Consider the following 14,469-nt stretch of genomic DNA (forward strand, 5'->3'; position numbering starts at 1 on the left):
ATATAAATATGGGTAGGTGTGGAAGGTAGTACGGCCCGTACTACTGAAAGCACAGGACCCATACGCATATCAGGGAAGTCACAACCCCTAGGGTCGGGTTGGGAGTTAGTTCCTGGGTTATTGGGGAAGCATCTGATTTTCTGGTGGTGTATTTCCAGTATGGTGGCTACGAGGCATGCCGGGGGTGGATCCAGGTCAGGATCGGGATCAGGAGAGGGCGGTCAGGGTGGATCAGTGCCACCCGAGGTCATTGGTCAGATGAGTACGGATGAGTTGGATGCCAGGATTCGTGAGATCCTGCATGATGAGATTGCTGCTATGTTCAGGGCGGAGATGTCGGAGATGTTTGGGTCGATCAAGACCGCCATGGTTGAGTATTTTGATGAGCGCTATGCAGCTCTTGCAGAGACGGCTGCTGTAGCTGTAGCAGCGGACGTGGAGGAGCCGGGCGAGGTTTTCAGTATCGGGACTTCGATAATACGAAGCCCCTACTTTCGATGGAGTTTAGGATCCGATCGTTGCTATGAGATGGTTATCAGACGTGGAGGGTTGTTTCTTCACGTGTTCATGCCATGCAGATCAGAGGGTGAGGTGTGCTCTGAACCTTTTGAGGCTCGGGGCGAACGATTGGTGGAGGTTGACCACGGGATCTTATTCAGATGCACAGCGGGCTGCGATTTCTTGGGATCAGTTTTGGGAAAGGTTTGGTACCCGTTATGTTTCGCGAGTTGAGAGAGAGAGAAACGTTGGCTCAGGAGTTCTTGGAGATGAAGCAGGATTCAGAGTCGGTGATAGAGATCACCAGGATGTTCACGGAGAGGGAGATGTTTTGCCCTGAGTTTGCTTCAGAGCAGGCTCAGACGTCCCGATATCTGAGTATGCTCAACATGGATATCAGGCAGTTCGTGTCTACGCAGAGGTGCGAGACCTTGTTGGAGTTGCAAGAGGCCACTCGGCAGCGTGAGTTGGAGATTGAGGTACAGTTGCATGAGTAGAGGCAGGCAAGACCGTTGATTCCAGGTTGGGAGGTCAGAGCAGTCGCACTTGTGAGAAGTGCGGGAAGGGTCATACCGGAGTTTGTAGGTCCGGTGGTGCGTGCCGCAAGTGTGGGAGAGAGGGGTATTATGCGAGGGATTGCTTTCAGTTAGCCCTGGTTCAGGATATGAGTATTTGTTATCAGTGCTATCAGGTTGGTCACATGAGGGCCAACTGTCCACAACTTATTTCCAGGCCAGTGCAGGTTCCAACACCGGCCACTTTGAGGACTACTGGCGGGGGCCAAGGTGGAGCGGAGCCTCCGAGGGCTTAGGGGAACGCTTTTCAGCTCAAAACATAGGAGGTCAGAGTAGAGCCGGATGCGGTTGCAGGTATGTTTTCGTTTTTTTGTTGTCTGGTTATCTTGTTATTTTGTGGTGTTGTATTTTATTTGCCGTTCTGTGTGTTTCATGGGTTCCTTGAAAGTGATAGTAGTTAGGAGTTGTAAATGGTTAGCATCTAAGGGATTGATGGTCAAAATTTGGTTGTATGGTCTTGTTGCCGGATATAACAATTGCGATTTGAGAAGTGTTCAGCGGAGAGTTGAACTCCCTTAGAGTTCGAGATGTACGATGCCGGAGGAGTGATTTTGTGGAGGTTGCTCATTTTAAAGGGAATCAATTCCTGGATAAGGAGAATATGTTTAGTAGGGTTGATTAAGTGATGTCGGTTGGGTCACCGGTGGTTAGAAGTCAGTGATATAAATGGGGGAGAATTGGAAAAATTCTCAGGAGGGTCGATAAGCGTTAGAGTTTGATTAGATGTCTGGGATCCAGCAGTGTTTCAGTCAGCCAAGAGTGTGGGCTGGTATAAGTAAGTGACAGACCGATGAGGCGGAGTACAGACCAAGGATTTCAGAAAGGGTGATTGGTTGTTGTGAGGCCTAGGATTAGGCTGGGATCTGAGTATATGGAATAGAGTTAGAGTTCGGAACCCCTAAAGGGCTAGAATAGTATGTATGGGAGAGATTCATAGGAGGAATAATTCGGGATGATGTATGATAGTTTGAGCGGTCCGGGAGACTGAAGGCCGGTGGGCGTACCAGTCAGGCCGAAGGCTCGGAGAACGGTCCAGACAGGCTGAAGGCCCTGGAGGGCGGTCCAGACATGCTGAAGGTTCTGAGAGTGGTCCAGATTGGCTAAAGGCCTGGCAAGGCGGTCCAGTCATGCTGAAGACTCTGTAAGTGTTGATAGATCTATATGCAGAAAGTGATTTGAGTATGCTGCTATGCAGTAGCAAGCAGTGGGTCTAGCCCCAGGTATTGATCATGTTAGTGGAAGGCAGTGCATGGACCCGAGAGTCCTTGCGAGAAGATTCAGAGCATATGCGATGCATGGAGTAGCGGTTACTCTACAAGGGATAGTGTAGAGTGGGGTGCGAGCACCGTGGCACTTGTCTGAAGTGGCAAGGTTGGCAAGTAGATTTCCTTGGATAAGGAAAGAGAAAGGTATATAAATCCGGGAGGGAGTGTTGGTTCACGGAAGTGAAAGAAGTAGTGAGAATGGATGATTAAGAGTATTTCAATTTTGGTTGTTGAGCACTGTGATTGTGCCAGTGGTATGGAAGCACATCCGGATTGGGTGTCTGTTGAGGTTGCGGAAGAATTTCCGGTGGCATAGAACCAGAGGAGTTCAAAAGTGATGCAAGGATGGAGACTTGGATTTCCAATATGGTTTGATCAGGAGGTTATGTATGTAGCGGTAATTCATCCTGGGGATGTCTGGATGTATCGCCAGTGTGCTGGGTTTTTCCAGCCCGATGAAGTTGGAGCAGGTTCAGCATGTGTATGTGATTGCAGAGGAGAGCTCATGGGAGTTTCTAAGGAGTTGAAGGATGTATCATCCTGTCAGCACGGAAAGAAAAGAGTTGGATTCGAAGAGGAAGCGGGATAAGTCCCAGCAGTGAATTCGATAAGTTATGGCAAGTGAGGAAAGGGATAGCAGTTGGTACCGGTCCAGGACCCCGGTGGTTCAGGGTGATATCTAGTTGATAAGAGACAAGTGATTGTGTCATTTGGAATGATGGAAGTATCAACGGGTGATCATTGGTTGATAAGTATGGTTATCAGAGAAAGAAGCCGGTGGTGGGCTTGAAGCAGTTTTCATGACTCTATAAGGAAAGAGTTGGTTTTTTTTAGGAATCCGATAGCAGTGTTGAAGAGACCAGAGTCAGTCTGAGATTAGTGGCTGCGTTGCGAGAGTGTTATACGGAAGGGTGTGTTGCAGCAGGCTTCAAGGACGAAGCCTAATTTAAGTGGGGGAGAATTGTAACATCCCAAGTTCCAAAGCAAGAGATCGGGGGTGTGAAGTGTAAATGGAGGTTTGGACTCGGCGAGTTGGAAAGGTAACTCGGCGAGTCGAGTCGCGTGTGGATTGCGTGAATAAGTGACCCGACTCGGCGAGTCGGAGGCTAGACTCGGCGAGTCGGTGCTGGAATAAGTAACCCTAATTTTTAGGGTTTGCACCCTATATAAGGAACCTTAAGCCCCACCCCAGCCTCTTTAGCACTCCCTTTGATGTCCAGAAGCTTTCTCCATCGATTTCAAACCCTAATTTGAGAGTGAGAAGGATTTAAGTGTGTTTTAGAGCTTGGAGAAGAAGGATACTTGAAGCAAGAGTAGGTGGGATCATAGAGGAGCGAAGTGGATCTGATTTGTTTGCTTGTTGGCATCAGATTGAAGGTAAAAAGTTGTTGCCTTGACTTTGTTGTGCTTAGATTGTTCATGGATGAAGTTTTAGGGCCAAATTGTCATATATGAGTCTCTTTTCGAGTATTGGGTTCAGATCTGAGGTTGCTACTACAGATCTAGACTGGTCTTGACTCATGAATCTGGAAAGTGATAGCTTGGGGCTTGATTGAGAGTGTCCATGCCTTAAACCTTCATTTTAGCTTGATTAGAGCTTGTTGAGCCTTGCATGCACGTAAAGTTGGAAACTTTACATGTGAATATGGCCCCTAGGAGTCCAGATCTATGTATTGGAAGAATTGGAATGGCCTGTGATCGTCTTAATGAAGATGTCACGTGTGGACTCGGCGAGTTGGAAGAACAACTCGGCGAGTCTGTTGAAGATTGCCTTGCACTTGGCGAGTCTAGTCGAGGAACCATAACCTTTTCTAGTTAATCCGGGAATCGGTGAGTTGAGGGTCGACTCGGTGAGTTGAGCAGGATGGGACTCGGAGATTGTTGAACTCGACGAGTCTTCGGGCGACTCGGCGAGTTGAGTCGTGATACGGGAGTTTTTGAGTATGGGAACTCGACGAGTCGACAGGTTGACTCGGCTAATGGGGTCAACTAGGAAGGTTGACTTTGACTAAGGACTTTCACTTGGACCAAGGGTTGACCAGTTTGACTTCCAAGGCTATTTTGGTAATTATTGGTATTTATTGGATTTGGTTAATTGGTAGTGTTCAGTGGTGGAGTTCGTGTCGGCGGTCAGAGCAGCATGATTTTATCTCTTCAGTCAGCTACAGCAGGTGAGTTATCCTCACTATATCGACAGGGTCTAAGGCACCAAGGCTGGCCCTTTATCGGATGGGAATCCCAGTAGTTGTTTGTTATGTTATTGCTTTGCTATGTCTGCATCCTGGTAATTAGGATGGTATATGTTAGGGACCTGGTTAAGGTCGGTATCTTGGTAATTAGGATGGTATATGTTAGGGACCTAGTTAAGGTCGGTATCCTGGTAGTTAGGATGGTATATGTTTGTGACCGGTTAGGTCGGTATCCTGGTTAGGATGTTGCTATGTTATGTGATCTGCTAGATCTGTTGATTAGTTGTGAATTGCTATATGATTATTTGTTTATGTGCACATGGTTGTTGGACTGGGGTTGGGTTGAGGCGGTCCTACTTTTTGCTGTAGGCCAACATACCCAGGACGGACCAGTTAGACTGAAGGCCCGACGAGCGGTCCGGATAGGCTGAATGCCCCAAGAGGGCGGATCAGACGTGCCGAGGCTTGGAGAGTCGACCAGACAGACTGAAGACCCGGTGCGGGCGGACCAGTCATACGGTAGACTTAGAGAGTGGACCAAGTGGACTGAAGGCCCGGTGCGGGCAGACCAGTCATACTATAGACTCGGAGAGAGAGAGAGAGAGTGGACAGGGTGGACTGAAGGCCATTGCAGGCGGACCAGTCCCACTATAGACTCGATATGCATGGTTGTTCTGTTTATGATATGATATGAGTATGGTATTGTGGTTGGTATTTTGGGGGTAACTCACTAAGCTTTCGGGCTTATAGTTTCAGTGTATTGTTTCAGGTACTTCAGGAGACCGTGGCAAGGCGAAGGGGTGATCGTACCACTCCTCAGATTTATGTTGATGTTTCTGTGATACTCTAATAATAAACGAACCGAAAACCTTTTTGTAATAACTTAATGTCTATGGATTGTTTTTGAAAAGTTTAAATTGGTTGTGAATTTTCACGGTGTTACAAGAAGTATGGTGATGGAGAGATATGCTTGAAGCCTTTTGGTCTAGTATTCTCTTGAAAAGTCACGAAGGAAAGGCAAAGAGGTTTTTATTTCAAGCTTCAGAGATCGAACGCTACACAACTTCTCAATATACAAATTTCATAGTTCGTATGAATAGTTGTACGAAGAATAATGAAGGAGATAAGACTGAGTTAAGGAAGGTGTTAACTTGGTACATAGAGATTCAAAGGATGATGCACTTCGCTGCTCAGATTCTCACGAATTGAGTAGTTCGACTCATTTACAAAGGGGGAGATTGTAAGGGTCGAAATATTGTAAAGAGTCGAAGTGTATGTTTCATATTTCGTATGTATTTACTAAGGCACTTGTTTGATCGAAACTTAATGTTTAGTCCTTAGTATTTTTTGTACTTTCAGTATCCTATAAATAGCGTCTGAACTTGAGTGTAGGTAAGAGTGTTGGAACCTGAAAGTGAACCTCTAGCAATCCTTGATACACATTCCGAACTGTATTTGGTTCCGAAGAGATAGGTGCTCAGGAAGCTATCCGAAGCTGAAGAAAAGCGGAAATGAAGAAAGGAGCAAGGAACACATTCTGGAGTGACTCTCACGTCCGAAATGCTTGCTGATCTGGAAGAATACAGTTTTGTCTTTAGGCATTTATTGTATTTGTATTGATCTAAGAAATAGTTCTATTGTCCGGTCCTATGTATGTTACTTGGTTAATTCGTTGTAATACTATCTCCTATATATATGATCATTCAATACAAGCAATCTACAGATCTTTCTCTTACTTTTGGCATTTACTCTTATCACATTAAAAACATTCTTCCTTTTCATTTATTTACGTTACCTTGATCATTTTCTACTTATTCTCAACTAATGTCTTGATCATTTGTTGAACTGATTATCTAAGACTTGACTGGTCTTTCCAGTCTCGACTTGAACATCTATTATCAAGCAGGCATTGATCTCAAGCATTCACTCAAGGTTTGAGTTTTCAAACCTTGTCCCTGCGCAAAGATCTTGTTCTCTCAATTGGTATCAGAGCTTGAGTGGTCGTCCTTTGAATCCATAAGATCAGATTATAGTTGGTTTAAACTTACCTTGGTATTTCAACCATTTCTGTGTTAAAGATAAAAGTTCTTGTATATACCACTTAAGCTTGAACATATCTTGACTTCAATGGCTGCTTCAAATCCTCAACAAATGATTTCAATGAAAATCGCAAATAGGGTGGGTGGCCCTACACGTGCCCTATTATTAGTTTTGGAAGAATATGATAACTGGAAAGTTAGAATGGAAATATTTCTTTTGGCCAAAGATAAAGGTGAAGCGATCTGGAGATCTATGAAAGAAGGTCCTTATGTTCCTGTTAGAACCGTTGTAAGAGATGAGGTTTCTCAGCTTATGGGTCAAGATGAAGCTTGTCCAGCCCTTTTAACTGCGGATGATGTTGAAAAGCTACATGCTGATCAAGTTGCCTTCTCATAAATGGTGTTTGGTGTTCCTCCATCACTCTTTGAGCACATCAAGCTATGCAAATTAGACAAGGAAATTTGGGACACTCTTCAGGATCTGATTGAAGGTTCTGAAAATATGAAGGACAAACGCCTCACCTCGGTTGTAAATGACTTTAACACACTCACTACCACTCTAGGTGAATCCGTAGCCTTAGCCTCCAATCGATATCAAATCGTTGTCAACAACATGACAACTCATGGGATTGTTCGAACTCCTCTCGAGTACAATCTCAAGTTCATTAACAGTTTTGGTAAAGGATGGGGAAATGTTAGTCTTGTTTTCAAAGCAATGGCTCCTTAAAAAAATTAAATCTCTATCAACTTTTTGATGAGCTTCAAGGACATGAATCAAACGTTGCTCAAACCATAAGAGAACTTTCTGGAGGACCACTTGCTCTAGTCAGTTCTTTTGAATCAAGCATTCCGAACCCACCTGCTCCGGAACCTTACAAACCCACTGTTCCTTTGACTCAGTCATCCTTAACTTCCTTATTGACACACATCTAGCCTGACGATGATTCCGAAACTTCGGATTTTGAACTTCGTTTCCAAAAAGAATTTGCCTTACTTTCAATGAAATACAAACTTCCTTTCAACCCTTCCTACAAACCATACCAAAACAGATTCAACGCTCCTCACCATAACCATCCTCAATTATATTCTTCTTCGGAACCAAAACATACCTCCGAAAACCCTCATGCATACAAGCCTAACCTTACTAAACCAAAATCAGCCCCAGAATCTTCTCAAAATTCCAACTCAGAAAAACCAAAGATCTTGTCTCATAAGTGTGGTCATGCAAACCATTTTGCCAAAGATTGTCTAACTGATGCTCCACAAAAACCAAAAGTCAAAGACTCTGCTTATTATGTCAAGAAAGCACAAGAAATGGCAGAAAGTGAGAAGGCATTTGTCGCTACAGTTTCAAGAGATATCGAAGGATACTGGCCGTCCGGAGATGATGAAGATTTGGTGTCTGAAAGAAATATATGTTTGATGGCAAGACAAACGGTTGAATGTGATCAAGGTTATTGGTCTTCTGGGTACGAAGATGAAGATGACGTTGATGAACCTCACTACTGCTACATGGCCACTAACGATCCACCTGGTCGAAGCATTGTTCAGCAGGTGAAATCCATGATCTCTGATAATAATTTTGATTTAACTTTATGTGAACCTTATCGACTCAGATCCAAACAGATATGAACACTATCTATAAAGCCTATGAATCTGCCATAGAAGTCAGTGAGAAGAAAGACTGTGAACTAAGTCGTCTTAGATTACATTTTGAGGATAAGAAATTGAAAATCGATTCTCTACAAAATGAACTTGTAATGTCAAAAGATGAATGTATCATTTTGAAAGATAAATGTGAAATCACTTATTCTGAACGAAATATTTTGATTTCTGATAACAAACGTCTCAATGCCAAAATAGATGCTTTGCATAACTCTGTAGACATGCTTGAGGCTGACATTCGGACGACTCACAACTTTCGTCATCCATGGTCTAAAGCTCCTGGTCTCGGAGGAGAGTTTCTGAAACCAATTATTAGTCCCCTGAAGGGATTGCAAAATTTTTCATTCATGGGAGAGGTTCTGAACATTAAAAATTTGGACACTCCTGTTTCTCCATTGTCACCCCTTCAGGAGGATAAAAGATCTTTTGAGTCCCTAATTCTTGAGTTCTAACCAATAGTTTTCAAATGTCCTGATTCCATGCCTCTTCCGCCTCTGATAAACCAGGACCTGAATCGGACAACGGAATATCATTATAGTCTTCCAAATTATGTAGACTATGTTCCTAAAATCAATCACATAAATAATTGTATGATTGAGGAAATTATTCCGAAAACAACTGAAGTCAATGTCTTGGAATGTGTATGGGCATCTTTAGATGATAAAGTTGAAATCTCAAGCAATGTGTCATCTGATTCATGTGAATCAGACTCTGTAGTTCTTTCACAGACTAAATTGATTCCCATCACTCTTAAGTTTGCAAATCCATCCAAAGGACAAACTTCTGGATCCTCTCCTCATCTTAAGAAAAAACCAATGTTGAAGAAAAAAGATTTTATAGATCCTAAGGTTGAAGCTAGATATGCTCTCAAAAAGGAAGTTAAGACTAGACAAGATTCCAGGTTCCTTGCTAATTCTAAATCAAATTCATTCCTGAATCCTTGTGTCTTCACTCATAATGAAAACTCTTTTGTTCCTACTAGGATCCTGAAAAGACCTTCTGAACCTATTACTCATTCGGAATCTAAGGATGTTCTTAGCTCAATCCCACCTCAAGATCATGTCAATGTCAATGTCAAAACCATCTGAAATACTTCGTTGGCATCTCAAAATATTTCATCTGTCTTTATTGCAAAATCTGATGGCACAATTTTTAAACCAAGAATTTCAAAGAACAATGTGTCATCAAACATATCCACAAGTTCACAAATCGCAGTTTCAAAATCTTCAAACAAAAATCTTGTGTGGAAAATCAAAACATCTGTTAACAAAACAACTGTCCCTTTTGATACCAAAGTTTCAAAGAAGTCTGTTCCTAACCCACAAGTAGTTGAATATGACTACTGGATAGATGAAAAGACATTAGCATTCTGTCTTTTTCCAAAGCACTCAAGAAATCTTACCAAGAAAAACATATTTGTTCCAATGTCATAATCAAAGTCCAAAGTCCATGCCTATGTCCCAAAGTCTAACTCGGAGCCTAAAAGCTCCATTGCTCACTAATTTTGCAGGCACTTTGTGCATCAGAGCAAGAAAGAATATGGTATATTAATAGTGCTTGCTCCATGCACATGACGGGGCGGAAGGATTTTCTGTGTGATTTAAAGCTTTCTCAAAATGCTGACTATGTGACGTATGTCAACAACTCCAATTCTCAAATTCGTGGTTATGGAACTCTCAACAATGGAAACTTCTCTATTTCACATTTCGCTTATGTAGCTGACTTGAAACATAATCTGATAAGTGTTGCTCAGCTCACTGACTCAAGTCTGCGTATGGAATTTTGCAAAAAATATATCTATGTGATGACTGAAGACCGAAAAGAATGTTTCATAAAATCTCTTTGCAACAAAAACATGTTTCCACTTGACGTTAATATGATTATTGGCAAACCGCAACACTGCCTTCTTTCCAAAGTTGTTCCTGACGTCAGTTGGTTATGGCATTGAAGGCTCGCTCATCTGAACTTTCGGTACATGAATGATCTTGTATCAGGTGAAATGGTAAGAGGTTTACCTCTTCCCAAGTTCGAAAATGATCATTTATGTGTTGCATGTGAGTGTGGTAAGCAATCAAAGAAGGGTCATCCTGTCGTCATCGAAAAATCCATTTCGGATCCATTGGAACTTCTGCACATTGATCTTTGTGGACCATCCACTGTAGAAAGTCTTCATCATAAGAAATACATTCTTGAGATTGTTGATGACTTTACAAGGTTCACATGGGTCTTCTTCCTAAGGCTGAAATCTGAAACAGCCACTGAACTCATCAATTTTATCAAAGGAATAGAAGTCCTTATCAAATTCCGGGTCAGAAGAATCCGAAGTGATAATGGTTCGGAATTTGTTAACTCCACCATTGAGAAGTTTCTCACAGAAAAAGGAATCAATCACAACATCATAGCTCCTTACACTCCACAACAAAATGGTGTAGTGGAAAGACACAATAGAACACTTGTTGAAGCTGCTCAATCAATGCTGAACTATGCAAACCTACCACTCTATCTTTGGGCTGAATCTGTATCCACTCTATCTATGCAATGAATGGTCAAAAGGCCAGAATCTCGTTCCTACGTGTCTTTGGATGTAGATGCTTCATCAAAAACAATCGTGATCAGCTTACAAAGTTCCAACCCAACGTTGATGAAGCTATCTTTCTTGGGTACTCTTCCAAAGCCAAGGCTTATAGAGTTCTCAATCGAAGAACTCGTGTTCTAGAAGAAAGCTTTGATGTTACCTTTGATGACAACTTTGTTTGGAATTCTGGCCCTTCTCACATCACAAATCACATGATGGAGTCTGATGCACCTCCTCCAGGATGTATGAACCCTCAAACCATTCTCGAGGTTGACTTTGAAACCCTCTTTGGTCCTTCCGAAACCGCTCTTGATTCCAAATCTCGTTCAAAAACATCTCTGATTCAAATTCCTCCTTCGGAAGCCTCAGTTTCTCACAACCTCTCCGATCCGCTTCCGAGCCTGTCTCTATTTGATTTTGAACTATTTCAACCTTCTCAGGTTGAGGGGGAGGATAATGCCAATACCTCTATTGAATCAAATATCGATGGCTTCCAAGATGCAGCTGCTGAGTTCGATGACTCCAATCCAATCAACATTGATGACAACGCAAATTTCTTTCAGTTCCCTTCTGATGATTATGTTAATCTCTCTGGTTCAGAAGTTCAGGGGGAGCATCATCCTCAAATTCAAATCATTCAGGGGGAGCAACTCAATCCTATTGTTGATATTGGATCGACCGCTGCTCAAGAACTTCCCAAATTGCATGTTTGGACCAAGGATCATCCTCCAAACCAAGTGATTGGAAATCTCAATGCTGGTGTACAAACTCGCTCTGCTTCAAGTATCCAAAACAAATGTCATTTCTCAGCCTTCATTTCTATGATCGAACCCAAATCCATTAAGGAAGTATTGGAGCATGCTGACTAGATTACAGCCATGCAAGAAGAACTGGCTGAATTTGACTGAAACGAAGTATGGACTCTTGTTGCTCCTCCCCCAAACCACCCTATATTCGGCACAACATGGGTATTTCGCAACAAGCTTGATGATGCTGGCATCATAATCCGAAATAAAGCAAGATTGGTAGCCAAAGGCTTTACCCAGATTGAAGGACTAGACTATGATGAGACCTTTGCTCCGGTTGCACAACCTGAAGCTATCAGAATTTTCCTTTCCTATGTTGCTCACAAAAGATTCAAAGTTTACCAAATGGATGTAAAAAGCATCTTCCTCAATGGTGAACTTGACACGGAAGTATATTTTTAACAGCCTCTCGGTTTTATCAGTCTCTCATTTCCTAACTATTGCTACAAGCTCCGAAAGGCTGTCTATGGCCTCAAGCAAGCTCCTTGCGCATGGTACGAGACCCTCACCAACTTTCGTAAGCGTTATGGCTTTCAAAGAGGAATTCTAGATCCGACTCTATTCAGAAGATCAAATGGAAGACATCTCATGTTGGTTCAAATTTATGTGGACGACATCATTTTTGGGTCTACGGACTCATCCATGGTTGAAGATTATGCTAACTTAATGATCAAACGATTCCAAATGAGCATGAACAAAGAATTAAGCTTCTTTCTAGGCCTTCAAGTTAAACAAACTAACAAAGGCATTTTCATTTACCAAGAGAAGTATATTTCTGAGCTTCTCAAGAAATACTCTATGGACACGTGTTCCTCAGCCAAGGTACCCATGGGCTTCGGTCACAAAATCTTTGCCGACCTTTCGGGTGTTTCTGTAGATGAAAAGAAGTATCGTGGACTAATTGGATGCTTACTTTATCTCACTGCAAGTCGACCGAACATTATGTTCTCAACATGCTTATGTGCCAGATTTCAAGTCAATCCAAAAATGTCTCATCTTTTGGCTGTGAAACAAATATTCAGATATCTCAAAGGTACAAAGAATCTCGGAATTTGGTTTCCTGCAAATGAAAGTTTCCTTCTGCAAGCCTACTCGGATTCAAACTATGGTGGTCTTCAACTCGATAGGAAAATTACATCAGGAGGATGTAGGTGGTCGTTTAGTCAGCTGGTCATCCAAGAAAGAGAACTACATTGCTCTCTCTACAGCTGAAGCCGCATACATTGTTGCTGCCAGCTGTACTTCTCAAGTTCTTTGGATGAAATCTCAACTCTTGGATTATGGTTACTGATTTCAACGCATTCCGATCTTTTTTTATTCTCAAAGTGCCATTGCAATCTCTCACAACCCAATTTAGCCCTCCATGACGAAGCACATTGACATCCGGTACCATTTTATTAAAGATCATGTTCTAAATGGCAATATCGAACTTATTTTTGTTCCATCTGACGACGAAATTGCTGATGTCTTTACTAAGGCATTAGACGAAACCAAATTTAATGGTTTTCTGAACAAAATGGGTATGATGATGCCTGATCCACAATTCTTTTAGGAAACATGTTCTCTTTGATAGAAATATTCAGAAGAAAAAATATGCTCCGAACTCAATTTTTTTTTCGAAACAATTTCCCTCTGACTACACAGGATCATTTTTTTTCGATGAAGGGAACTTGATAGTCCCTTGAGTTTTTAAGATGTACAGATCATTCCCTTCATCGCGACTATCAAGTTCGACCATCATCCAGATCATCATTTCGGAACTCACTCAATAAAGGAATTCCGGAAAATCCTCTCCGGAAATTCAAATAAGCTACGAAATTTCAAATTTGCTCCGGATATTCAAACCTTGCTCCAGATTTTCAAAACTTGATCCAGAATTTCAAATTTGCTCTGCAATTTCAAATCCTCTCCGGATTTTCAAACTTGCTCCGGAATAGTTTGCACTCTAGAATTGCCTCAAAAGAATAAATTCAGAACTTGCCCTTGTACCTATCGGATAATAGTTATCCCTGATTCATTCATCCCAAAAACCAAAAGGTTTTCTGATGAACCATCAGCAAAGTCTAATTTTCGGAATCCTTATCCTTTTCACCTTGATCCTCAATCCATAACTGTACTATTCCGAAAAGCAAACATCGTATTGTCGGTAGCTATTCCCATTTTCCACTTCGAACCACTCAACCTTTTATCTTCCTGTCACCTCAACCCCCCAAAAAGGCATAAACTCATTTAATGCGACCCGTTTACACTCGGATCCTCATCATTACCTTTTCAACCCGTCCCATCTTCCCTAACCTATAAATATCCTTTCAAATCCCCTCTTTACCTCTTTACGCTCTCTCAACTGCAAATCTCCCAAAAACCCTCACTGTTCTTCGTGTTCATCAAGCATTCATCGCTCTTCAACAATGGAGTCTTCACAAAGCCCAACCCAAACTACTTCCACTCCCAGAAAATCGATTGCAAGGAAGAAGTCATCAAAAGGATCTAAGGGTTCATCCTCTTCTGCAGATCAAGAACCCTTCCTAAGAGAAACAACCAAACTGTTCTCCCTAAAATCGTTTGACTATGATGAATCAATCAGGGTAATGGTCAAGTTCATTGCTAATCACCCCATCTCCATCCCACTTACCAAAATCCTTGATCCACCACTACCACTTCATCACCTCCATCGTGCATTCACAAGTATCAAATATGAAGATAGAGTTCTGGAAACCACCATCATTGGAGATCGCACCATTCCAATCTACTAATCGACCTTTTTCAAGGCGATTGGTGTCAAACCTAATCCCAAAGGTTTCAAAATAGTTGAACCGACGACTGAAGAGTTCCAGACATTTCTGAGATACATTGGCTA

General features: G+C 42.2%; 1 protein-coding gene across 1 annotated transcript; it reads left to right on the forward strand.

Moving 5' to 3' along the window:
- The first annotated feature begins 12,254 nt into the window (after nucleotides 1-12,254).
- Nucleotides 12,255-12,903, forward strand: LOC111914684 (uncharacterized). Its single transcript, XM_023910387.1, has 2 exons — nucleotides 12,255-12,540; nucleotides 12,635-12,903. Exons 1-2 carry the CDS (start codon nucleotides 12,255-12,257, stop codon nucleotides 12,901-12,903), a joined length of 555 nt encoding a protein of 184 aa, XP_023766155.1.
- Nucleotides 12,904-14,469: the final 1,566 nt, after the last annotated feature.

Source organism: Lactuca sativa, chromosome 7 (assembly GCF_002870075.4).
Source record: "Lactuca sativa cultivar Salinas chromosome 7, Lsat_Salinas_v11, whole genome shotgun sequence".
Lineage (NCBI taxonomy): Eukaryota > Viridiplantae > Streptophyta > Magnoliopsida > Asterales > Asteraceae > Lactuca > Lactuca sativa.

Bases quoted from the DNA above. Each gene is read 5' to 3' on its own strand.
- LOC111914684 (XM_023910387.1), top strand. From the start codon at position 12,255: ATGGTTGAAGATTATGCTAACTTAATGATCAAACGATTCCAAATGAGC. The intron at 12,541-12,634 runs GTCGACCGAACA...ACAAATATTCAG, and splicing joins CTTACTTTATCTCACTGCAA to ATATCTCAAAGGTACAAAGA.